Source organism: Podarcis liolepis, assembly GCF_965112155.1.
Source record: "Podarcis liolepis genome assembly, chromosome: 6".
NCBI classification, from domain to species: domain Eukaryota; kingdom Metazoa; phylum Chordata; class Lepidosauria; order Squamata; family Lacertidae; genus Podarcis; species Podarcis liolepis.
Genome location: NC_139559.1, coordinates 95,713,497 through 95,737,599, shown reverse-complemented (window position 1 = coordinate 95,737,599; position 24,103 = coordinate 95,713,497). Strand labels below are relative to the sequence as shown.

General features: G+C 49.1%; 1 protein-coding gene and 1 long non-coding RNA gene across 2 annotated transcripts; one reads left to right on the top strand and one right to left on the bottom strand.

The window, feature by feature from the left end:
* Window positions 1-3,334: 3,334 nt before the first annotated feature.
* TOR3A (torsin family 3 member A) lies at window positions 3,335-18,158 on the top strand (the record flags this gene model as incomplete). The annotated part of the gene is made up of 6 exons (XM_083507177.1): window positions 3,335-3,680; window positions 7,857-7,958; window positions 12,125-12,390; window positions 13,443-13,618; window positions 14,992-15,116; window positions 17,205-18,158. 6 exons carry the CDS (start codon window positions 3,335-3,337, stop codon window positions 17,453-17,455), a joined length of 1,266 nt encoding a protein of 421 aa, XP_083363303.1. The 3' UTR covers window positions 17,456-18,158.
* A 24-nt stretch (window positions 18,159-18,182) lies between these two features.
* Window positions 18,183-22,065, bottom strand: LOC310708653. Its single transcript, XR_014527121.1, has 3 exons — window positions 22,051-22,065; window positions 18,755-21,310; window positions 18,183-18,317 (listed from the first exon to the last, which is right to left on the bottom strand). It is a non-coding gene; the product is annotated as an uncharacterized lncRNA (long non-coding RNA).
* Window positions 22,066-24,103: the final 2,038 nt, after the last annotated feature.

Here is a 24,103-nt window from a genome sequence, read left to right as displayed (position 1 = left end):
TTTTCAAGGGAAACCCCCTTATTCCGAATAGGATTCCTCGCAAGAAAAGGGAAGAGTTGGCAGCTGTGCTTGGACTCAGGGAATATACAAGGGACCCCTCCCTCCCTCGGGGCGCGTGTCCTTGGCCTGGCAGGGGAGGCGGACACGTCACTGCCCTTCCTTCCTTCTCTCTTTGGGCGCAAGCGCGGCGGACCGGCCTTTCCTGGCGCGCATGCTCCGTTGCTTCTTAGGGCAAGGACCCTTCCCGGCTCCCCTCGCCGTTGTCAAGGCGTCTAACTCGGTGCCTTAAAACAAAACAAAACCACCTTTCCAAAATGGGGCGCGTGAGAGAGAAGCGGGCGGATAGCGGGGGTGAAAGCAGGGAGCGCCTGGCGCAAGTTCTGGGCGGAAGCGGCCTCTGCCCTGTCAGGCGCTGCGAGGGACGCCTGCCGGAGGCGCGCGCGGTTCCCATGGCAACAGACGCGGACGGGAAGCGCGCGGAGAGAGGTAAAGGGAGCCGCCGCTTCTCCTCCGCTTCTCCCCCCGAGGTGCTGGGGGGGGGGCGAGGCCGAGGTCCCGGCGGGGCTTCTAGTCCTCATGGAGGGGGGCGAGGGAAGGGAGAAGGGGAGCTGCCCGGGAGGCCATTCACACGTGCGCGCTTCCCCCTCAGGACAGCGGGGTCGCCATGCAGCGGGCGGACTGAGCCTCCGGCAGCCCCGAGGCCACGAACCTTCTGCGGAGGTGAGAGCGGAGAAGGGGGATCAGGACCGGATCCAGAGCACCTCTGAAGGCAGCCTGTCTAGGTCGGGAGTGCAGAACCAGGGGCGGGGGGTGGGGGGACAGACTCCCCACTCTGCTCAGCCCTGGCCAGGGATGAGGGGAGAGGCAGCCAAAAAACTCCTTCCCCATCCCCGGCAGAAGGAACGGTGCTGTCTTGGCTGGGAAACGGATCTCCGTGGGTCCTACTCGGGTGTATTCTAAAAGCAAAACACAGAGCACTAAAATAGAAACAAAACAGTCCCACCAAATGTCCTCACACTATTCCCTATTCTTCAGTGCTCCCTCCTCTTGCTGTTTCCCTAAATCTACTGACCATTTCAAAACAAATACGTGTCTCTTATGACAGTATTCATGCCTCTCTCTACTCAGTTTTACAGGGAAAAGGTGGTCTGAAACGGAGTAAATCTTGATGGCAAGGGACTCTCTACTGCAGGAGTCCCACTTCTTCCTTGTAAATGGGTTAACGGCCACAGATGGAGCAGCTTGCAGCTCAAGCAGAAATGTAGGAACACAGTGTGTGCCTCCTGCAATTTATATCCTTTCCCCCAGGCTATCTTACCTTCTTAAACAGAGTCTTAAATCGAATCACATCCCTCACAGTCATACAGTCTATCCATGTGGGTTATATATCCCTTCCAGATACATGCAGCAGCCAACAATCCGTGAGTCAGTGAGCAAGCCAGCCAAAATCAACATTTCAGCATGTCTGCAAACAAAGGACTCACTCCAGTGCTGCCATTTACAATGTCTCAGCCAGAAGATAAGAACTTACTCTGCAATTCACTCACAGGTGGTACCTAACACCACAGAATCTAGCGCTGATACGCCCAGGAACCTCACCAAAATGCTGGAGAAGCTGCACCTCCACATGTGGTGGGAATGCCCCAAAATCCAACCCTTCTGGACAACAGTCATACAATAAAGATGCAAAATAACTAAACGGATATTAGAAGTCACCCCAGAACTGCCCTACTGATTATCTTTCAAGATAATAATACCCACTCACACTATAAAGAGCTCATAACGCACCTATTCTCAAGCAACATGAAGCATCATAGCCGGACATTGGAGAGACCTGTCAGGAGTAAACATGGACCTCTGGTATCAAATTGTATGGGAAACTGCCTTACTAGAAAAGCTAATCAATAAACTGAAGCTGACACAGGGACAGATAGAAGAGGACGCCATCACCCCAGTATGGCTCCCCTTTAGCACATACACAGCCCAACAACACAGCAACAAGAATCCACCAACAGCATGTGAATCAATATAGCTAACTTGACCCATACACACAAACAAATCTCACTGCAGCCAACCAAAGACAACCAACCACACCCTGGGCCACTCCACCCCCCTCTTCTCAACCTTAGACTGCACACAACACTTAATATCTCACAATAAATGTAACTGATCTGTAGAAAACACAACCTGAAGATTGAAACTTCCAGAGGGTGACCTGCAGCAAGCTCAGTGGTCAGAGAAATGGTGGGAATTATGCTACTGTTACAAAGGTGGTGCACCACCCCAAATTTCTGCCAAGCAGTAGGAAGATTCCAAGGGGTCCCAGGCACTCACCCAGGGTTGTGTTTCCTTTGGGAAAAGCTTTAGGAAATATGAATTATTTTACATATATTAGCACCAGGAGTATTCAGTGGAAGGGCTGGAGAGTTTACAGCAGGTATAGGCAAACTCGGCCCTCCAGATGTTTTGGGACTACAACTCCCATCATCCCTAGCTAACAGGACCAGTTGTCAGGGATGATGGGAGTTGTAGTCCCAAAACATCTGAAGGGTCGAGTTTGCCTATGCCTGGTTTTTACAGCATTCGCATCTGAAGAAGTTCTTGCCCTGATGGTGGTTTTCATTAATTAAATTAATTAAAGCTCTGATTAAAACCCCAGCACCCAAGAAAACCTTGCACCTGGGGTTTGGGGGGGGTCCCTGTTCCCTTGCTAACCCATAGCAGTACAAAACACCTTGGCTGCCCTTGTGTTAGCCTGTTGCAGCAGAACCAACAAGAAATCATCTGGTGGCCTAAAACTGATTTTGGCAGGAGTTTTCATGGACCTCAGTCCTCTTCGCTTTCGCTTTGTCTGTGCTCATTGATTTTTGTTCGGGGTTTTGAATAGAGATGCTAGGCAAAAGAAAGGAGTGTGCATACCTCGGGCAACGATGATGGCTTCAATCCATCCTCCCCCGCTGATTCTCCGAAGAAATACAATAAACCTGTCACATGTCTCTGTCGTTGCCCTGTGGGAAACGGATTACAGGAGCATTTCCTCTCTGACTTAAGCTTTGCTGTGTGTCTCTCCCAGTGGTCTAGCTAGAAAGCATGTTGCAACTGTGTTTGCATAGGCAAGTCCTTCCTCAGTGTCGGTGTGTCGTCACAAGTAAACAGGCTGTACCCAAGGAAACCCCAATGGGAAGCAGATAGGAAGTGAGGTCACTGTTCCCGGCAAGCAGATTAGGAAGTTAAGTAGCTGCAGGGCTAGGTTTGGTCACAGCAGCTGCCAGAACAAGGCAAAGGGAACCGGCTTTGTGGCTAACGTGCTCCTGTCGCCCTCCTTCCCAGCGCCATGGTGTGCAGGGCTTTGCATTACAGCCCTTTGCTGTGTTTCTGCCTCTGCTTTTTGCTGACAGGAGCACAGGGGCAGGCGAGGCAAAGCAAACCTTGGGAGCGCAGAGACGCAGCTCAGAGCTCAGCCTTGCAGGGCAGCGAACACTACGAGCGGTTGAGGAGTCACCTGGGGACCATGAGGGCGCTGTCCAGGAGATATTGGCAGCTCCTAGCCTGCCGGTTGTGGCAGGAGGACTGCGAAGAAGAAGTGGCAGAGAAGAATGAGAGAATGAGGACGGTGATGATGGAGGAGGAGGAGGAAGAAGAGGAAGAAAGAGGAGGCACGGTCATCGTGGAACACCAAGGTAAAGAGATGTCGCAGCCTTTCCTCTTCCGACAGTTGCTTTTGCACAGATTAAAGAGGCAGCTACTGCTTCTTAGAATTTAGCTCACTGAGCAAGGACAAATATGTGTGCATGTAGTGGATGGGCTGAGCGGTCTCTCAATTCTTAGTTTTGGGCCACATATTAAGACTGCAATCCTATACTCACTTCTCTGTAGCGATTCCCATTTTTACCTAGTGGGACTTACTTCTAGCATTGCACTGCGTGCTAGTCTCCCTGTGAGTATTGTGTTTCAGAGCTGTGTATTATGATCAGAGTTAGGGGTTTGTTGCTTTTTAAAAACTTACTTTTAATCATTTTCATATGTTCATCCTGATGTTGTTTTGCATATATTGTACATTGCACTGCACACTTTATAAGGGGAGCAGTAAGCAAACAATGACCTAATTTGGCTCTGGATAATATCACTCCTGCCTCCAAAAAGTGGCTAGCAGAAATTTAAAAGAGCATATGAAAAGGCAAGTTTTAGTATATAGTTTTCATTTTCTGTTAATGTATGCCTTTTATTACACAGGTTTATGATTTTTGTAGTGGTTTGTAGGTTCCCTTGAATGCAAGGATTACAGAAATAAATCTGGCTAAGAAAGTTTATATAGAATCCTGAACCATCCAAATCTCACCTTACATTGGGCTCTGCACTTCAGTCTCCTCAGTTGAGCTAGGCTGCACAAGTAAAGTGGCAAAATCTTGTGTAGAGTGGGTCTTACTACTTCAGGCATCAGGTGCATACTTTTAAAAGTGTGTTCCCCGTAGCTTGAAGTGGTAAAGTCATTGGCAGGGCATTCCCATCTCCCCCTGCTGCATGCCAGAACAGGCTGTTATTAGTTGTCATACTTCTCAGACGCCTGTGATGATAAATAATTGGATAGTGGGGGAGGCCACCCTCAGATATGGAAAACTTGACTGCTTGAGTCTCTTGCTGGACTAGCAGAGGTCTTCACATGTGTTATTGTGTTATAGCCGTGGACATGCCTTGGACCTGGTGTTTACTTCTATGGATGTTGGGGATCTGACACTAAGTAAAAGCGAAACGAAAGAAGTGCCATGGTCAGATCACTTCCTGGTGCAACTGGACTTCTCTGCGACCCATCCCCTCTGCAGGGAGATGGGACCAATTCAGATGGTCCGCCCCCACCACTTAATGGATCCAAATGGTTTCCAGAGAGTGGTAGGGGATGCTTTATCCCATGTTGATGGCCTTTCAGCTGATTCCCTGGTGGCCCGCTGGAATGTGGAGTTAACCAGGGCTATTGACTGTTTGGCTCCGAAGCGCCCTCTCCGATTGCATGGAGCCCGGACAGCCCCGTGGTTTTCCACGGATCTGAGGGCAATGAAACAATCGTTGAGACGGCTAGAGCGCCGGTGGCGGATAACTCATTCCGAATCTGACCGGACACAGGTTAGAGCTCAACGTCGAGCCTACCAAGTGGCGATAGCGACGGCGAAGAAGAATTTCTTCACCGCCTCTATTGCATCTGCAGAAAACAGCAGCAGGAGACTTTTCCAGGTGGTTCACAATTTAGCGGAACCACCTGCAACATCGGGGCCCAGTACGGGCCACATGTTCTCCTGCAATGATTTTGCAAAGATTTTTGCAGATAAAATCGCTCAGATTCGGGAAGAAGTAGACTCCACCGTGGGAGCAGGACCGGGGCGGGAGAGTGCTAGAGTTCTGTCTAGTCAAGTTGAGTGGGATCAATTCCAATCTGTTACCTCCGAGGATGTGGACAGGCTGCTTGGACGAGTGAAACCAACCACCTGTCTCTTGGATCCTTGCCCATCCTGGCTTATAAAAGCTAGCCGGGAAGGACTGGGCGATGGGCTTCGTGGGGTGGTGAATGCTTCCCTCCGTGAGGGAGCCTTCCCAGACCCGCTGAAAGAGGCGGTTATTAAACCGCTTCTTAAAAAACCATCTTTAGATGCGGCCACGATGGCCAACTATCGAACAGTCTCAAATCTTCCATTCCTGGGCAAGGTGATTGAGCGAGCGGTTGCCGAACAACTCCAGGCACGCCTGGAAGAAGCGGACCATTTGGATCCCTTCCAGTCGGGATTCAGGCCTCATCATGGGACTGAAACTGCCTTGGTCGCACTGGTTGATGATCTCCGGCGGGCTAGGGACAAAGGTGAGAGCTGTTTCCTAGTTCTGCTGGATCTCTCAGCGGCGTTTGATACCATCGACCATAGCATCCTTCTGGACCGTCTTGAGGGGCTGGGAGCTGGGGGCACTGTTATACAGTGGTTCCGCTCCTTCCTCCTGGGCCGTGTTCAGAAAGTGGTGGTGGGGGATGAGTGTTCAGACCCCTGGGCTCTCACTTGTGGGGTGCCTCAGGGTTCTGTCCTCTCCCCCATGCTTTTCAACATTTACATGCAGCCGCTGGGAGAGATCATCAGGAGGTTTGGGCTGGGTGTTCATCAGTATGCGGATGATACCCAGCTCTACCTCTCTTTTAAATCAGAACCAGTGAAGGCGGTGAAGGTCCTGCGTGAGTGTCTGGAGGCGGTTGGAAGATGGATGGCGGCTAACAGATTGAGGTTGAATCCTGACAAGACAGAAGTACTGTTTTTGGGGGACAGGAGGCGGGCAGGTGTGGAGGATTCCCTGGTCCTGAATGGGGTAACTGTGCCCCTGAAGGACCAGGTGCGCAGCCTGGGAGTCATTTTGGACTCACAGCTGTCCTTGGAGGCGCAGGTTAAATCCGTGTCCAGGGCAGCTGTGTACCAGCTCCATCTGGTACGTAGGCTGAGACCCTACCTGCCTGCGGACTGTCTCGCCAGAGTGGTGCATGCTCTGGTTATCTCCCGCTTGGACTACTGCAATGCACTCTACGTGGGGCTACCTTTGAAGGTGACTCGGAAACTACAATTAATCCAGAATGCAGCAGCTAGACTGGTGACTGGGGGCGGCCGCCGAGACCATATAACACCGGTCTTGAAAGACCTACATTGGCTCCCAGTACGTTTCCGAGCACAATTCAAAGTGTTGGTGCTGACCTTTAAAGCCCTAAACGGCCTCGGTCCAGTATACCTGAAGGAGCGTCTCCACCCCCATCATTCTGCCCGGATGCTGAGGTCCAGCGCCGAGGGCCTTCTGGCGGTTCCCTCATTGCGAGAAGCAAAGCTACAGGGAACCAGGCAGAGGGCCTTCTCGGTAGTGGCGCCCGCCCTGTGGAACGCCCTTCCAGCAGATGTCAAAACGATAAAGAACTATCTGACATTCAGAAGACATCTTAAGGCAGCCCTGTTCAGGGAAGTTTTTAACGTGTGATATTTTACTGTATTTTTGGTTTTTATGGAAGCCGCCCAGAGTGGCTGGGGACACCCAGCCAGATGGGCGGGGTATAAATAATATATTATTATTATTATTATTATTGCCTCTTAATAATGAAAGCCCTAGATGCCTTTTGTAGGGACGCGGGTGGTGCTGTGGTCTAAACCACTGAGCCTAGGGCTTGCGGATCAAAGGTCGGCAGTTCGAATCCCCGCCATGGGGTGAGCTCCCGTTGCTCGGTCCCTGCTCCTGCCAACCTAGCAGTTCGAAAGCACGTCAAAGTGCAAGTAGATAACTAGGTACCACTCCAGCGGGAAGGTAAACGGCGTTTCCGTGCTCTGCTCTGGTTCGCCAGAAGCGGCTTAGTCATGCTGGCCACATGACCCGGAAGCTCTCTGCGGACAAACGCTGGCTCCCTTGGCCGATAAAGTGAGTTGTCCGCGACTGGACCTAACGGTCAGGGGTACCTTTACCTTTAGATGCCTTTTATTAGCACACAGTGTGGCATCCAGCAGAAGTGCTAGCAAGGACGTCCGAGGGAGTGGAGCTGAAAGCTTTTGCAAAAAAATGCAAGGTCAGACAAGTGTCTCTTGTGCCTGCCCTACAAACCCTTGCCATTTCTGGTACCATCAATGGAAGTTGGTGGGGAGAGTGCACCAGTGGCAGAGGTTGCTTTAGGCAAGCCCATTTCGGACATACTTCTTCCATCAAGAATATTAACGACCAACTTCGCAAAATAGTTGTGAGGATGAATGCAGGGCGGGGGGGGGGGTGGGTGGGTGGCGGAGAGACATGACCTGCTTGAGTCGTGGGCACTGGGGTAGCTCCTGGCTTTCCTTCCCAAAACTGGCTTGACTTTCTCCTAGGGTGGAGCTTGCCCATGGTGAGGGAGATGGTCTCCAGCTGGTACTGCAGCTTTGGCAAGTGCTGTGCAACGGGAGACTGCAGAGTGACCAACAACATCACAGGTGAGGACTGTTTCACCTGGCACCCTGAGTATTTCACATACACCCTGCATGAACTGCCTTCGGGACACTGGCAGCTGGTGCCCATCAGAGCTGCTGGGGCAGCCCAGCAACTAAGGAGGTCATGTGGGGTTGGGGTGGGCAGGGGCAAGGCCATAGACGCAAGGTCAATGAGGTCAGATTTTCCTCCCCATCCTGCCTTGCAAGGACAGTCTGAACACTGAAGCATTGCAGTCGTACTAATACTTAACACCGATGTCAACATAGAAATGAGGGTAAGACCCACAGTACAAGTGGAGCTCATCTCAGAATAAGATGCAGACAATCCCATTAGTAAACACAGCTAAGTCTTTCCTGTAAAATAGCTGGAAACACCACAAAGCAAGCACTAGTTTATTTCACTTGTCTGAGACTAAATCATGTTAAGGCTACACTCCTTATTACCGCTACAACAAAAATGAGGATGACAACAGTAGTAATGGTAATCATCATCATTAATGAAGAGTGTAAATAGAAAAACATTTGCTCCCAACAAAAATAATGAACACATTTATTGTGTTCTGGCTAGAGTGGGTTTTTATGCCACAAAAGTCATGTCTACTCAGAAGAAAGTGCCAAGGAAGTGGGGCTTAGGATAGCAGCATAAACTGCAACTCTTAATTTTTTCTGTTTAATCCTGTGAGCGCTGGTGAGTAAGAAGTTCTAAGTCCCCAAAATAACTCTCAGATAGAAAGAAGCCTAGCAGATTGAAGGCACCCTGGAATGTTCATCTGCAGTGTCCCTGTTCAGCCTCTTACAGGTGAAGAAAAACTACATTTTTCAGAAATGCAGATGTACTCCAGATGTTGCTGAACCCAAGCCCCAGCCAGTGGGGTCAGTGGTCAGGAATGCTGGGAGTTGTAGTTCAGCTACACCTGGGTGGCTGCTTCGTAGGATACCCACCTCTATTTTGAGTCTCACAGTGAAAGAATTAAGCACAACCCAGCCTCTCTCACTAAAACCTGTGGATTATATAAAAAAATCTTAAATTATGACTATCATTTTCGGGATAAAATAGGAAAGATTCAAAATTCCATACCCAGTTACATGGAAGTACAGTGGTGCCTCGCAAGACGAAAAGAATCCGTTCTGTGATTATCTTCGTCTAGCGGTTTTTTCGTCTTGCGAAGCAAGCCCATTGACGGATTAGCGGATTAGCGCTATTAGCGGCTTATCTGCTGATTGGATCAGCTGATTAGCGGCTTAGAAAAAAGGGGGGGAGCCCATAGGAGATTCGTTTTGCGAAGCACCTCCAAAACGGAAAACTCTTTCGTCTAGCGAGTTTTCCGTCTTGCGAGGCATTCGTCTTGCGGGGCACCACTGTCAGTCCCACTGAATTCAGTGGGGGTCACTTCTGCGCAGACATGTTATAGAGTTGCACAGGAAGACAGAACTCTATTGTGAGGAAGCACCAGTATATATATATATATATATTTGTTTTCGTAGATTTTCACGGGTACAGGAATGCAGGTTTTGGTGTCCTCGGGTGTCTTCCCGTGTAAAAGTTGGGGTGTCTAGGCGACGTTTCGACGAGGTCTCACTCGTCATCTTCAGGCTGGTGCTTTCGGCTTCTTGTTACTGGAACAGAGCGGGATCTCAGTGTTTGAGTTCCTATAAATACTGTAGAGGGGTGTGGTGTATTGCCTCAAAAGTTCTGGGCAGAGGGGAAGTTCCCAGGCTAGTGTTCTTTTCTTCTTTTGTTCCTTAATTACTTGAGGGATATCTTGAGTGATTTCTTGAGTGATATTCTGAGTACCACTTAGGTGGGTCATTAGGTGTGGATTAGTTGCTAAAGCCTTCGTGTCTTGACCTCTTGAATTTGTGAAGAGTTTTTCTGGGAAGATGGCTGTACTGCACTTAGTTGTGCTTTGGCTTGGCTTCGTGTATAGGGGCGAGCTGTGGTTTTGTGCCCTGTGCCAGCCAGATCTGTGTAGGGATTGCAGGGGGGTGCAGCATCCGGAGGTGCCACTATGGTTTGGTTACTGGATGGTGTCTGTAATTTATCTGTGGAGAGGGTCTGGGTTTGGGTCTGGTGTGGTTGATTGGTGGTGGCGTTCTGTGTGCCTCTGGATCTGGTGTCGGTTTTTGTGGGGAGGGCTAATTTCCAGATGTCTGGCAGGCGGGACGTGTCGTCACGCTTGTTCATGTTGTGAGGGTGTTTCTCTATCTCGATGGCTTCCATGATTATTCTCTTGTGGTGATGTTCCATGTTAAAGAGCAATTTGGAATCTGCAAAATTAATTTCGTGTCCTGTTTCTTTCATGTGTTGGAAAAGAGAGGAAGTTTTTTCTTCTTTTTTGACGGCATTCTTGTGTTCTGCGATACGTGCATTTATTCGTCTGTTTGTTTGTCCAATGTACGTGGCTGGGCAGACTTTGCAGGGTATTTCATAGACCCCTTGGTTTTCCAACTGGATTTTATCTTTGGGGTTTCTGAGGATATTGGCTATTTTTTGGTTGGTGCAAAAGGCTGTTTTGATATTGTGTTTATGGAGGATTTTGCTAATTTTATCTGTAGTGCCCTAGATATAAGGAAGGAGGGCCATGCCATTGTTTTCTTCCGTGTCTTGGTTTTTGGGGGGTGTTTCTTTTTGGATTAGCTTCTTAACCCTGTTTTGCTGGTATCCATTGGCGATTAACACATTTGAGAGATTCTGTAACTCAGTTGTCAAGTGGTCTTTGTCAGCCAGGCGTTTGGTTCTGGAGATGAGGGTCTTGGCTACGGAGTTTATTTGTGCAGGGTGGTGGTGTGATTGAGCATGTAAGTAGCGGTTGGTGTGTGTTTTTTTCCGGTAGATAGTGTGTCCTAGGGAGCCATCAGGTTTTTTGTAGATTAGGACGTCAAGGAAGGGAAGTTGGTTGTTGGCTTCTATTTCCATAGTGAATTGTATTTTGGGGTGTAGGCTGTTGAGATGTGTGAGGAAGCTATCTAGTTTTTCTTTCCCGTGTGGCCAAATTACAAAGGTGTCGTCAACATATCTGAGCCAAAGTTTGGGTTTGTGTTCTGACTTGTCTAAAGCATTGGTTTCAAAGTGTTCCATGTACAGATTTGCGATGACCGGTGAGAGGGGTGATCCCATAGGTGCTCCTTCTATCTGTTTGTATCTTTGTCCATTGTGGATGAAGTACGTGTTGGTTAGGCAGTGGTTGGTCAGGTCCAGGATGTATTCGGGGGGATTGTATTTGTTTTGAATGGCTGTCAAGGCTTCATTAATGGGCACTTGTGTGAAGAGAGATACAACATCGAAGCTCACAAGTAGGTCATCGGGATGTAGGTTTTGCTTCTTTATTGTTTCTATGAACTGGAAGGAGTTTGTAACGTGTGAAGAGATGGATTCTGCATAGGGCTGAAGTTGCTTAGCGAGACATTTAGCGAGATTTTGTAGAGGTGAGCCTATGGAGCTGACTATTGGTCTGAGTGGTGTTCCTTCTTTGTGTATCTTGGGGAGGCCGTAGAGTTTGGGGCATCTGGATGATTTTTCTCTGGGGATGATTCTTAGCTGGATTTCTTCACTGATAGGAGAGGCTTTTATTTTGGATTTGGTGGTTTTTTCCAGATAGGTGGTGGGATCTGTTTTTATAGGTTGGTAGGTAGGGTCTTGGAGTAGATTTGATAGTTTTGCTTGGTAGTCCGATGTGTTCATCACAACAGTGGCATTACCTTTGTCTGCTGGGAGAATGATTATGTTGTTGTCTTTCCTCAGGTTGGTGAGTGCTTTCTGTTCTTCTTTGTGTAAATTGCTTCTGGGTGGTTTGCTGGAGCAGAGGATGTTGGTGACTTCAAGTCTGATTTTATTGGCTTCATCTGGGTTGATTTTGGTTAGGCTAGCTTCGACTCCGCATATGATGTTTTCCGTGGGGATGCGTCTCGGGGTAACTGCAAAGTTGAAACCTTTGGAGAGTACTTTGGTTTCAGTTGAGGTGAGGATCCTGTCTGATATGTTATGTACTGTTTGTTTCATGGGTTGTTGTGGAGGGTGGCTGGGCTTCTGGCGTCTCTCTAGTTTGTGGAGTTTGTTGGTGTGTGTGTCTGTCTTATGTGAGGTCTCAGTTTCAGCTCTCCAGACGGCTAGTTGTTTGCATTTGTCCCAGAGTGCAGGGTGGATTTCCTGCCCTTTCATTCACCACCAGGGTTGGAGCTGGAGCTGGGCAGGCGACTCCATGGGCAACACTTAGCAAAAGATGTTGTCCTGAAAGCTGTTCAAGGCTTCCTGGAAACCCCTCAGCCAGAGAAAGCCTTGGCCCTTTCCTTCCACGGCTGGTCTGGCACAGGCAAGAACTTCGTGGCCCGGATAATGGCAGAACACCTTTACCAGGATGGCTTGAAAAGCGACTGTGTCAAAGTCTTCATCTCACCATTTCACTTCCCCCATTCCAAGTATGTGGATATTTACAAGGTGAGGGGAATTTTTCTCAGAAGATAATTAACCAGTGTACCGATTGTTTTGATGTTTCAGTGTTGGATGAGTGTCCCTCTTTGCTCCTCAATTCCTAACTTTTGTAAAGTGCCATCATAGAACTGTGGCAGAATTCTAACCTTACAGTGCAGCCTCCCTCCCCTCCCAAATCACTTTTTGTCTGCATTTGCCTACACCCCACCCCCAAGGTGATGTGTCTTGTAATTAAAACCATTTTGTGCCACTCAGCTTTTTATTTATGATTTTATGCTGGCTTCATGACATGACTATCTTTCTTTTTAGTTGCTCAGTTTATTGGCTTCAAGTTTTATTGTTTGATAGCTTGTACTGCAATAAGTGGCCATGCAAGATTTATTCCTTAAAACAGGGGAGGAGAGCCTGTTGGGATTCAAGCCATTATCAGGAGAAACTGGCCACTCTCCAGGCACCCGGCTTGATAATCTCCGGCTGACCTCCCTGTCTGCATTCTCCGGCAGGATCCAGGCAGAGGTCGCGATCGGCGATCCTCCTCAGTGTGAGGAGAACACACCACTCTTTCCTGCCCCCCCCCCAGGCAGGGGAAAGAGATAGACAGAAACGTATTTACATGCCTTTATTTCTGTCTTTGCAGCGTTACAGAAAAACACGTCTGCTCTCTTCAGACTCCAACAGCAGAGAGAGAAACTCCACCTACTGTACTTCCTGTACAGCTCATGTTACACTCTGAGCTAATTCCGGTGCTTCGCACTGTGAAAAGACTGTCCCTCTGTTTCCCACGGAAACAGTCCCAACATTCCCATTATGTTTTGCTTTCAAGCTGCCAGCTCGCGGCCGCATTGCTTCTATATCGTAACAGAGCCTGCAGTCTTTAGATTTTGCTGGACAACCACCACTTCCTTCCCCGACCATTGACTGGGGCCAATAGGAACTGGAGTGTAGCAAAATCCAGAGAACCAAAGTCCCTCCTCGCCCTGCCCTAAAAGGTGGGGAATAAATCCTATGAAATTCATTTCCTGCTGCGAGACTCATGCCTGTCTCCTTTGGCCGCTCAGGTTCAGCTCGCAAAACAGATCAGTGAGACGGTCCAAGAGTGTGAGCAGTCACTGTTCATCTTTGATGAGGCAGAGAAGCTTCACGATGACCTTCTAGATGGCTTGAAACCCTACATGGATCACTACGACAGCATTGATACAGTGGATTACCGGAGATCCATCTTCTTATTCCTTAGGTGATTACCCCCCCTCTTTTTTTGTAGTCGATGTACCAAAGAGGGGTCTCTTTTTCCATATGTGTGTTTCCAATATGTGAGTTTGAAGAGAAGTTTATAAGCTTATTCAGGTGAAAACCTTGGGATGCATCCATCTGTCACAAGCAGTTCCTCTCCCTGCCGTAGGTGACATGCTGCAGATCCTCAGGAAAACCTCCAGTGCTGGCCAGTTTGATGCAATAAGCAATATCTGCTGTGAAATATCCAGTGGGTTCCATCCCAAAATATGCAAGGGGAAGGACATGCATTTCTGTTTGGGGTGGGTGGGGGAAGAGTTGTATCAGTCTCAAAAGAAACTGCTTTTCTGAATCCATATCCAAGACGAGGCCTTTGAATCGCATTGAGAACTTTACCTACTCTTGCTGAAATCTGAATTGCTCTTGGTACTCATCCTTATCTACGAAAAAGAATGTGGAAATGTCTGTTTTGATAGCTTGTTGTCCCTTGATGTCTGGTGCTTTGAAGCTGTTGGGATTTGTGCCAGTTTTTTTGCTGACTTTGGGGGGGTAGGTTGGAGTAGGGCCAAGAGTTGCATGCTGTTCAGCATCTCCTGCAAACACAGCTGGGGATTTGCTGACATGCAGCTGCCCAGGACTAAGTCAACCTCCAGCCAGGGCAGTGGAACCATATCATTGCCATGTCCTCTGCCCTCCTGGCTGCATCCCCAATACAAAAGGGGATGTATTGCAATGGCTGAAGGTGCAAACCAGGTATTGCTGGTTTAAATCTCCCTTCAGCCTTCATTTTCTCACCTGCAGGCTACGTTAAGTGCTCTGAACACAGGCCAAGCTAGCTGTACCATTGTGTAGGCTGGGGGTGGTCAGGTTGGCCACCACCAAGGGCACAGGCCTGGAAGGGGGAAATTGCGCCTCTGCGCTCTGGCTCGGAGCCTGCCTGCTTGCCCATGCGCTCTCCTTGCCAAGGCTCGCAAGGGAACCTAGCTCCGCCTCTGGACCCTATGTGCTCCATGCTAGACTTTCCATGACCTTCAGGGTAGGGAAGGGGTCTACTGAAGCCAGGGAACAGGACATGCCTCCTACCCCAAGTGGAGACAGGAGACCAACCATTTCCAACATAAATTATTACACAGACAGCTCCGGGCGATTTTCTTAAGAGATGTAGCCCCTCCATGCAACCTGCTATAGCACCTTCTATTCTTGCATCTGTGCATGGAAGTTAACTAGGACTTTCCCAAAGTTGCTGATCCCTGGTTTGGGACCTTTGTCACGATGGTTGAACGCAGAACAGGTTGTGTGGCAAAGTTATTTTCCCTAGCTGTGGCCTCCGCATTCTGTCTGTCCAACTCAAAAATAATTCTCTCTCTTCCCTCTCAGTAACACCGGCAGCAACATCATTAATGAGGTGGCTCTTGACTTCTGGCGCGCCGGTCGAGCCAGAGAGGAAATAACCATGGATTCCTTAGAACAGTACCTACGGACGGAGCTGCTGGAGTCCACAGGTGAGATGCCCCTGGATCCTGACACAGTAGGCAGGATTTGTGAAGTTCTCTTTCCCTGTAGTGTTCTAAGGGACTGCTTCACGCATCACCAAAGAATCAACATTTTCCTGTAGACACTGCATTGTGAACCTGTATCAAAGCATTTGTTGCAAAAACACACGCTTCACATGTGATGATGGCTTACATCAAGGGTGGGGAAGCTCCAAGGTTGCGGAATTCGTCGAGATGGGGCTGATGGGAGCTGCACTCCCCCATCCCTGGTTTAAGTGTGCATCTGAAAATCCAAGGAGATGGCATATCCTGTCAAGGACGCATGCTGTGGTCAGCCAGTGTCTACTGACACATAATCCCCACAACAAAGTGAGCTCCCGTTGCTCTGTCCCTGCTCCTGCCAACCTAGCAGTCCGAAAGCACGCCAGTGCAAGTAGATAAATAGGTACCGCTGCAGCGGGAAGGTAAACGGTGTTTTTGTGTGTTCTGGCTTACGTCACAGTGTTCTGTTTTGCCAGAAGCGGCTTAGTCATGCTGGTGACATGACCTTGAAAGCTGGCTGTGGACAAATGCCTGCTCCCTTGCCTTTACCTGGGGGTACAAGGGGTGCAGGGCACCAGGGCGCAGAATTCTGGGGGGTGACAGGGGCCCTCTCTTTGGCGACTCCATCTCCACCACCACCACCTCTGAGACCGAGCAACAGCCGCCGCTGCCACCACCACTGCCCGGAGCCCCGGTTGAGGGAGGAGGACAAGGAAGGAGCACAGGGGAAAGCTGCGGCTCCCGCGGAGGACAAGGGGCGGCAGCAGCAGTGGGGGCCATCGCCATACCTCGCAGCAGCAGCAGCAGCGCCTCAGGCCAAGTCTGAGTAGGGCTTGGCATCGAAGCAGCAGCCACTGGCGCAGCAGATACCTTGGGAGAAGCTGCGCCTGGAGGAGCAGGAGGCAGAATAGACAGCGAGGCGAGTCCCATCTCAGCCTCTCCCCTCCCTGCCCTGCAGAGCCCGCCTGCTGGGAAGGGGCAGCTGCTTTGCCCGCCCGTCCAACAGACGGACCCTTCAGGCCGGCGAAGGGCCGCGCTATAACCCGTCCCCTGGCGCCGGGGGGGGGGGTCAGCTCCGCCAGATGCGCGCACTCCTTTCCCGCCTGGGGAACCTGCAGCCCACCACGGTGCAGGCTTCCCTCCAGGCCGCCCTAAATTTGGGGGCGCTGGGTAGATCTTTGCACCCCGGCACCGCATATGCTAAAGACAGCCCTGCTCCCTCGGCCTGAAAGCGAGATGAATGCCGCAACCCCATAGTCACCCTAGACTGGACATAACCGTCCAGGGGTCCTTTACCTTTTTTTTACCTTTACTGACACATAATGTCAAGAGCTCCTTTGGATAAAGCAGCGCTTGCTGGAGCAGCTATAAATTCACTGGAAATGTTAACTGCATTGCTAACATCCATGCTTCCTTCCCCGCGGGTGGCGCTGTGGGTTAAACCACAGAGCCTAGGACTTGCCAATCAGAAGGTCGGTGGTTCAAATCCCCGCGACGGGGTGAGCTCCCGTTGCTCGGTCTCCGCTTCTGCCAACCTAGCAGTTCGAAAGCACGTCAAAGTGCAAGTAGATAAATAGGTACCACTCCAGAGGGAAGGCAAACGGCATTTCCATGCGCTGCTCAGGTTCACCAGAAGCGGCTTAGTCATGCTGGCCACATGACCCGGAAGCTGTACGCCGGCTCCCTCGGCCAATAAAGCGAGATGAGCGCCGCAACCCCAGAGTCGGTCACGACTGGACCTAATGGTCAGGGGTCCCTTTACCTTTACCTTTAATGCTTCCTTCCCACTGTCTCTCCTGCTCTTTCTCTTCCCTTGTCTCCTCCTGCTGCCAAAATTTAGACTGTTAAGATCTCTGGGACAGCATTCTATCTGTTTTGTTACTCCACTAAAGGCCACGTACGCTGACGTTCCTGTACAAACAGCCCGTGCCCAACTCAGCTAGGAAAGCAGCAGTCTTTCCTGGCCAGCTTCTGTGGCAACCTGGAGACACAATACCTTGGGGGGGAAAGGGAGGAAAAGTGTCTTATGCACCCCTTCCACTTCTTTTCCTCCAGATGAGGGTTATGCCCACAACCGCCTTCTGGAAGAGAATCTCATAGACTTCCTGGTACCCTTCCTGCCCTTGGAGTTCCGCCACGTGAAGCTGTGTGCCAGAGATGCTTTCCTTGCCCGGGGCCTTCAGTTCACCGAAGAGGCACTGGATGAGGTTGCAAGGATGATGGTGTTTGTCCCCAAGGAGGAGAAACTTTTCTCAGCCCAGGGTTGCAAGTCAGTCTCTCAGCGTATAAACTACTTCCTTCCCTGATGTTGTCGGAGTTTGGCTGCACAAAGGGCTGCAATGCAACCTGCTCTACTTCCTCTTGCACAGGGAGCGAGAGGTGCTTACTTGACTGACACCGGGCATTAAATCCCCTACAATGTGGGGGCTGCCGGACTGGGGGAACGCAATAATTCTGAAGCCTGTGGAGGAACATGCGTCAGCAAGTGAAGACATTGCCAATGAGTAGACACTATGCAGCAGGAATCAACATCAATGGTGCTGTTGAAAAGGACATTTTCATGCGCTGCTTTGGAATAAATGGTGGGCATTTAGGCAGGTCCTGAGGCAGAGAAACTACAGCAGCAAGTAGAGTTGAAGACTGCTTCCTTTTTGTCTTGAAGACTGAGATTTCTTTTGGCGGTTATCTGAAAGGAGACATGACGTCCTTCTCTGCCCCTTTAGGGGTGTGACTGAATAAGGAGCTGGAATATTTGCTTACAATGCAAGAAATGCCTCCGAGTTATTGCACGAATGAGGGGACTTGCCCTGAACTTGGAGAGGTAGTACTTACCTTCACAGTACTTAATAATCGGCTTTTAAAGGATGCGGGGATACTGCAGCAAGTAATCTGCTGCAACGTTTTGGCTAATGTGCTTCCCTGTATATATGTACACTATGAAGAATGCACATTTGCAATTTTTGATCTGCTAAGGGACTTAAATCCAGGACACCATCAGGGTGTACTCAACTCAAAGTCTGTGTTTGTGTTGGATGGGTACGGGGTGGGAGGCAGCGACAAGTGCCAAAAGCTCAGCGCGGAAGTTGAGCAATAAAGCTTAGTCAGTGGGAGATAAAAAGCAAACACTGTTTGCATGAGCCAACATTCACTGGTTTTGCAAACCTGCATCTTTATTGTAATGGGTATGGGTTGCTCATGCGTAAGTTGCCGCCTCTCCAGGCTTTGTTGCCTTGCTAAACCCTTCAGTCTAGGCAGCCCTTCACTTCGTGGCTGCCTCAGTCGCTAGCAGAATCCGTCAGTGGGCGTTTCTTAAACCTTTTCCAACATAAAAGTTGTTTGACACCCAGTCTCCTCCTACTCTCTCTGCGCGGAAGTCTTCTGCGCAGGGTGGGCGTGGGTAGCGGAGGACCCGTGCTCTCCCTGCTGGTGTCCGGTGAAGAGTCCTGGAGCCCTCTCGCCGATTCCCCCATCAGCCCCTCTATATCCCTGGTGTTGCACTGATTTGCTTCCCCATCTGCGGAGCTGCCTCTCTCCCTGCTGGGCCCTTCTCCAGCATCACTTGAGAGCCTTCCCTCCGCCTCTAGCTCCGATGTCAGTTCCCTGACATTTATGAATTAAAACTTGGCACCGTTACCCATTTCTGCCACAATACAAAGCACAGAGTGGTCAAGCTTGGCATCCTGAGGCTTGTTCTGGCCCACTTTGGACGTACTTTAGAGAGTGCAGCAGCCTCACATTGGCCAGATGTGTCCTACTGCTTAGCCCACCAGAAAGAGATGCAGTGCTTGCTTAGCAGGGAGGAACACAGGCCAGAATGATACAGGAATTTAGTAATGAGCTAACATTTCAAGCCTTAACACATAAGCCCTGGACAAACATTAACCCATGCATGGACATCAACCAGTCCTAGAGGCAGATTAAGCATGCCTGGTGGGTGAGGCTGGTACAATTTCATTTCCTCACAATACAAACTTGAAAATTAATCCAAACTATTCCTCTGGTTTAGGGTGGGCAGCAGAAGAGGCTAACCCATGGCTTGTGCACTGAATCCAACTTCCTCTTGAGCTATTTTAGTGCCCTCAAGACCCTCAATAATTTGGTGCCAACCTTTTATTAGGTTTTCCCCCCCAAACTGTTCTGCTCTGTGCCATAGTCTGCTGTGGTGTGCAGCTTCCTCATTCTTGAAAACTTGCATCTGAAGCACTTGCTAAAAATAAAACAGCAGGAACCACCCGAATCACCCTTTCTTCTGCACTGGAAAAGTCCCTCTTGCTGTCATGGCGAAGCAGAGCTGTAGAATCACTGCAGTGCTCTAAGAAGTCTGTCTTAATGCTGGAAGGTTGAGTGAGACGGAGAGAGGGCTCACCACAATTAAAGTTGAGACATGGCTATGGAAAGCCCAGGCATACAAGATTGCTCATTGGGTCAGCACTTCACACATACTTGGGAAATGAACAGAAAAACACACTCCTGGCCCAAGCGCTGGTTGCTACAAGATGAAAACAATCGTCCAAGTCCTCTTCCATCACTCTGGATCTTCTCTCTCTCTTGGCAGGGAAAATAGCTTGTCATTAGTTTGTTTCTTTGCTTTACCAGCACATCATGGTTCTAGCTTATTAGAACAGAAATGTGCATTTTACTTCTCATAGGGCTGGAAAATCCAACTGCTTTCATGAGCACAGACGAAGTGCAAGAGCCACAGCAGGAATGGGGGCCAACAATGACTTGACAGAGAAGCTTTAAAAGCCTCAAAGTACAATGGCTGGAAAGCGCACTGAGATAGCCCCCCAGATGAAGAGGTGGTCAGGCATTCTGCTACAGGAGGCACTTGTGGAAAACGTGGGGAGGGGGCAGAATTAACATGTTCAGACAACTTATCATTGTAAAAGTAACAAATCCATGTTTATCCCTTCTATGGAAGTAAAAGGTGAAAAAACCCACACTACTACTAGTTTCTAATTATGAATTATTATAAACACCATTAAATTATTTGAATTGTGAAAATAATTCCAGGGTCGTCATTTCTGTTAACTCAAAATTGTTCTAAAATTATTAGAACTGCCGCTTGGCTTTGAACTTACCCATTTCTGGTTCTTCAGCCATGGTCACTTTGGCACGTGGCTCCTACAGAGCTTGCAATGGGACAACATACACTCTGAGATGTGGCAAACAGACCTAGCATTGACATGTCCCGATGCTCCACAATTTGGCCGAAAACCTGTGGGTTCAATTGCCGCTGCACCTCTGGCACCACTGAGTGGCAGAGCCAGTCTGCTACCACATTGTTGACTCTGGCCAAATACTCTGCTCTCAAAGACGCTAGATGCTTTTCTGCCCACATGAATGGTTCTTCTGCCTCTCAATTCTGCTTTTTTGACCAGGTCCTGGCCTCCTTGTTGACATAGGCATGGGCAGCAGTTTTGTAGGTCCACACCAGCAGGTGCTGATCCTAGAACATCCGAACAGAGGCCCTGAATCACTGACTCCTCCAGGTGTGCTCCTCAGGTAATGACTGGCATCTGTCATAAGAACCAGCCTCCGTGGCTCCTGAAGACTTACTCCTGAAAAATGATGGGGGTGCAGTTAGCAGTGTAGCACCTCCTTCAACGTAGGAGACATAGAGAGTAGTATCTGTTCTTTCTGGATGATCTAGTTCTGAAAGGGGAGCACTTGCTGCAGCAACCTGGAGTGAAGTCTTGCGCATGGCACTAGGTTGTAGGCGCTCACCAAAAGGCCTTGTAGATGAGCCAGAAACATCAGATCCTCAGGATACCTGCAGAGCAGGTCTTTTCCACGCTCTCGCCATGATATGAACCTTTGCATCACCACATCCCGGAGGGGAAGGTTCTGTAGTAGACAAACCTTAGGTAATTATTCTGGTGGCAATGTGGAGACAAGCCTCAGAGAGGTCTACATACCATCCAGTCACCCTCTTTTAGTGCCTCTATGGTTGACCATATTGTTTCAATTTCAAACAGGTTTTTTTACCCATTTGTTTAGTTATTTGAAGTCTAGAATTGTGCAAATGTCTCCATGCTGTTTGGCACCAAGGATGCGATTGAAGATATTCCAGATCTCCCAGAAGAGGAGCAGAACCTAGGGCTCTGATGTCCAACAAGTGTTGAGTGGTCCATCAGTAAGCCTGATGTTTTACTGGATTTCTGGAATGAGAGGTTGGGACAAACCGATCCTGAGGTCAAATTGTATGGCATTTGGATACCGTTTCTATCACTCACCTCTCTGTTGTTATGTGGGACCAGAGATGGGCAAAGGAGAGGAGCCACTGGGCCCTAAGACACCCCCCTGTTGTAGTCATGCTGAGCTTGCCTTCTTGGGCCCCTTTCTGGAGCTTGGGGGACTGGAAAGGGTGGGCAGGCGGATCATTGTCTCTGTCTGCCTCCCCCAGCTGTGGAAAGAATGTCCTCCAGGTAAAGTACAGCAGCAGTATTTGCTTGAAGACTGCTGCACACAGAAAACAGTAAGGTTATGTTTGCTGTCTAGGTTTGCTTGCCAAAAGATCAAAAAGCACATGCAACAAAGGCAAGAGAAGAATATGACACAACATGCAGAGTAACCACACTCTGGTCTATAGGGTCAAAGATACCTTCCAACGTTGTCATCCTTGTGAAGAGGATTTGCAATACTACACACAGAAGTGTGGCCACTGGACTTATGGACCTTTGGCACAGTTTCATGGTTGAAAACCTCAAATGAAAAATGTTCAGAGAAGGGTGACTTGGCAAATCGGAAATGTTTGAGACTGATGCAGAGTTTGTGTCCCAATGTCCCATGTGCCAATGCTGAGCAGAGGTCTTCCAGTGTGATGATTTGGCCAGACCTGGGTCATGGAAACTGGGATTTCCAGTCAGGAAACTCACAGGGAGGCCTCAGGTTTACTTACTGCACTTTGCAAGGGTAACACGGGATGCTCTTTATGCTGTCTTGAACTCCCTTAAGGAACAGCATGATAGGTAAGATAAATACTAGCATTGCTTTTTGAGAAAAGCTCCCCTCTGGAAAAAAATAAAGCACAGGATTTTGGAGAGGATGAACAAACAAAAGGTCTTTAAGGAAGAGCAGCCCTAATCAACAGCAGGTGACATGATTTGCTGACTTGGGTGGCCCATAAAAGATATTGACATCGCACATTTATTTTGACAGCTTGAGGACTGGCTAGATATGGTGACACTTTTTAAAATCTCGTGCTTCGAACTCCCCACTTGTTTTTTGTTTTGATTTTTAAATCAGTGCAAACAGCAGTGCTGTGGTGGGGGAAGAAAAGTGCTTACTCCTTTGGCGGGCCTGAACTGGATCAGGGCCCCATACTGCTGTTTTAAGAACTTGCTTGTACAGTATTGTTTTTCCAGATAACACCAAAATATAGACAGAGAACAATATTTGTGGTCACCATACAGTGTGAATATAAGCCCAATGGCCAGTCATATGGATATTCAATCCCTACCTTTATTCTGCAACTTGATGTGTCCTTTGCCAGTTGCCCATTTGGTTGCTTAGGGTTTTTTTTGGGGGGGTTACAACATATGAAATAAAGCAATGTCATATTATGAAAGAGCATATTTATGTGTCTCTAATGTTATGTCCTTAGTTACTTTGTCTTTTTTCTAAAAAATGGATATAGATTCCATATCTGAAAATACCAATGGTCAGTTGTGGACTTGGCATATTATTTGTAGAACCTATGATGTGCTGTCACTACTCAAAACATTAGTGATTCTTTGCGCAGAGGATTTTCTGTGACAAACAAAAGAGAACAACAGTCACACCTGCCATTGTGCTGGTTTCTTTTTCGTTAGTAGTAGTCTTCAAGTTAGGAACGCGGGTGGCACTGTGGGTTAAACCACAGAGTCTAGGACTTGCCAATAAGAAGGTTGGCGGTTCGAATCCCCATGACGGGGTGAGCTCCTGTTGCTTGGTCCCTGCTCCTGCCAACCTAGCAGTTCGAAAGCACCACAAAGTGCAAGTAGATAAATAGGTACTGCTCTGGTGGGAAGGTAAATGGAGTTTCTGTGCGCTGCTCTGGTTTCGCCAGAAGCGGCTTATTCATGCTGGCCACGTGACCCAGAAGCTGTACGCCGGCTCCCTCGGCCAATAAAGCGAGATGAGTGGCACAACCCCAGAGTCGTCCACGACTGGACCTAATGGTCAGGGGTCCCTTTACCTTTTAGTCTTCAAGTTCTGTTTGGCTAGGCACCTCTATCACACGTGGAAGAATATACCTCTCTGCGCAGCCACTCAGACTTTGGAGGCATACTGAGCTGCACACCATTCTCAAGACCCATGGAGACAAGTACCATCTCTGTACTATTTTAAAGGAATTTCCCGATTCTTACCACACCAACGTAAGTGTCATGGGCTGGCTGCGTCAGGATAATGCAGACAGGAGTGTCTGCAGATCACCCAAGGGAGGGTTCCAGCAGAATGTGGGGGGCCTCTGCTGGGATTGGGACAGGCTGCTAGTGAGGATCGGGTTGGGGGGGGGGATCCCCTCAACCTGCTTTCTTGTCTCATCCATCTCCATGATGAGAGTTGTGAGCCCTACCACCTCCTCCGCAGCTGTGCCACACTGCCCACCCTGACGCTGTCAAGACACTAAGACAGACACCCCCAACCTGTGGCCCTCCAGATGTTTTGGCCTACAACTCCCATGACCCCTAGCTAACAGGACCAGTGGTCAGGGATGATGGGAATTGTAGGGCCGAAGGTTGGAGATGCCTGCACTAGGAGCAGCTTAGCCAACAACAACACGGTTTCCTCAGTCTTTAATATAGGATGACTTGGTTATACAATGTCAACCTGTTTTTCAATTTGACATCAATTTGACATCTACTCTGACCTCTACAAGCAAATTTAAGCAATGTTGTTGCCAAGAAGGCCCCCCTTCCAAACTTACGTGTCTGTGACTGGGGCAGGGGTCTTCATCACATTCTCCATCT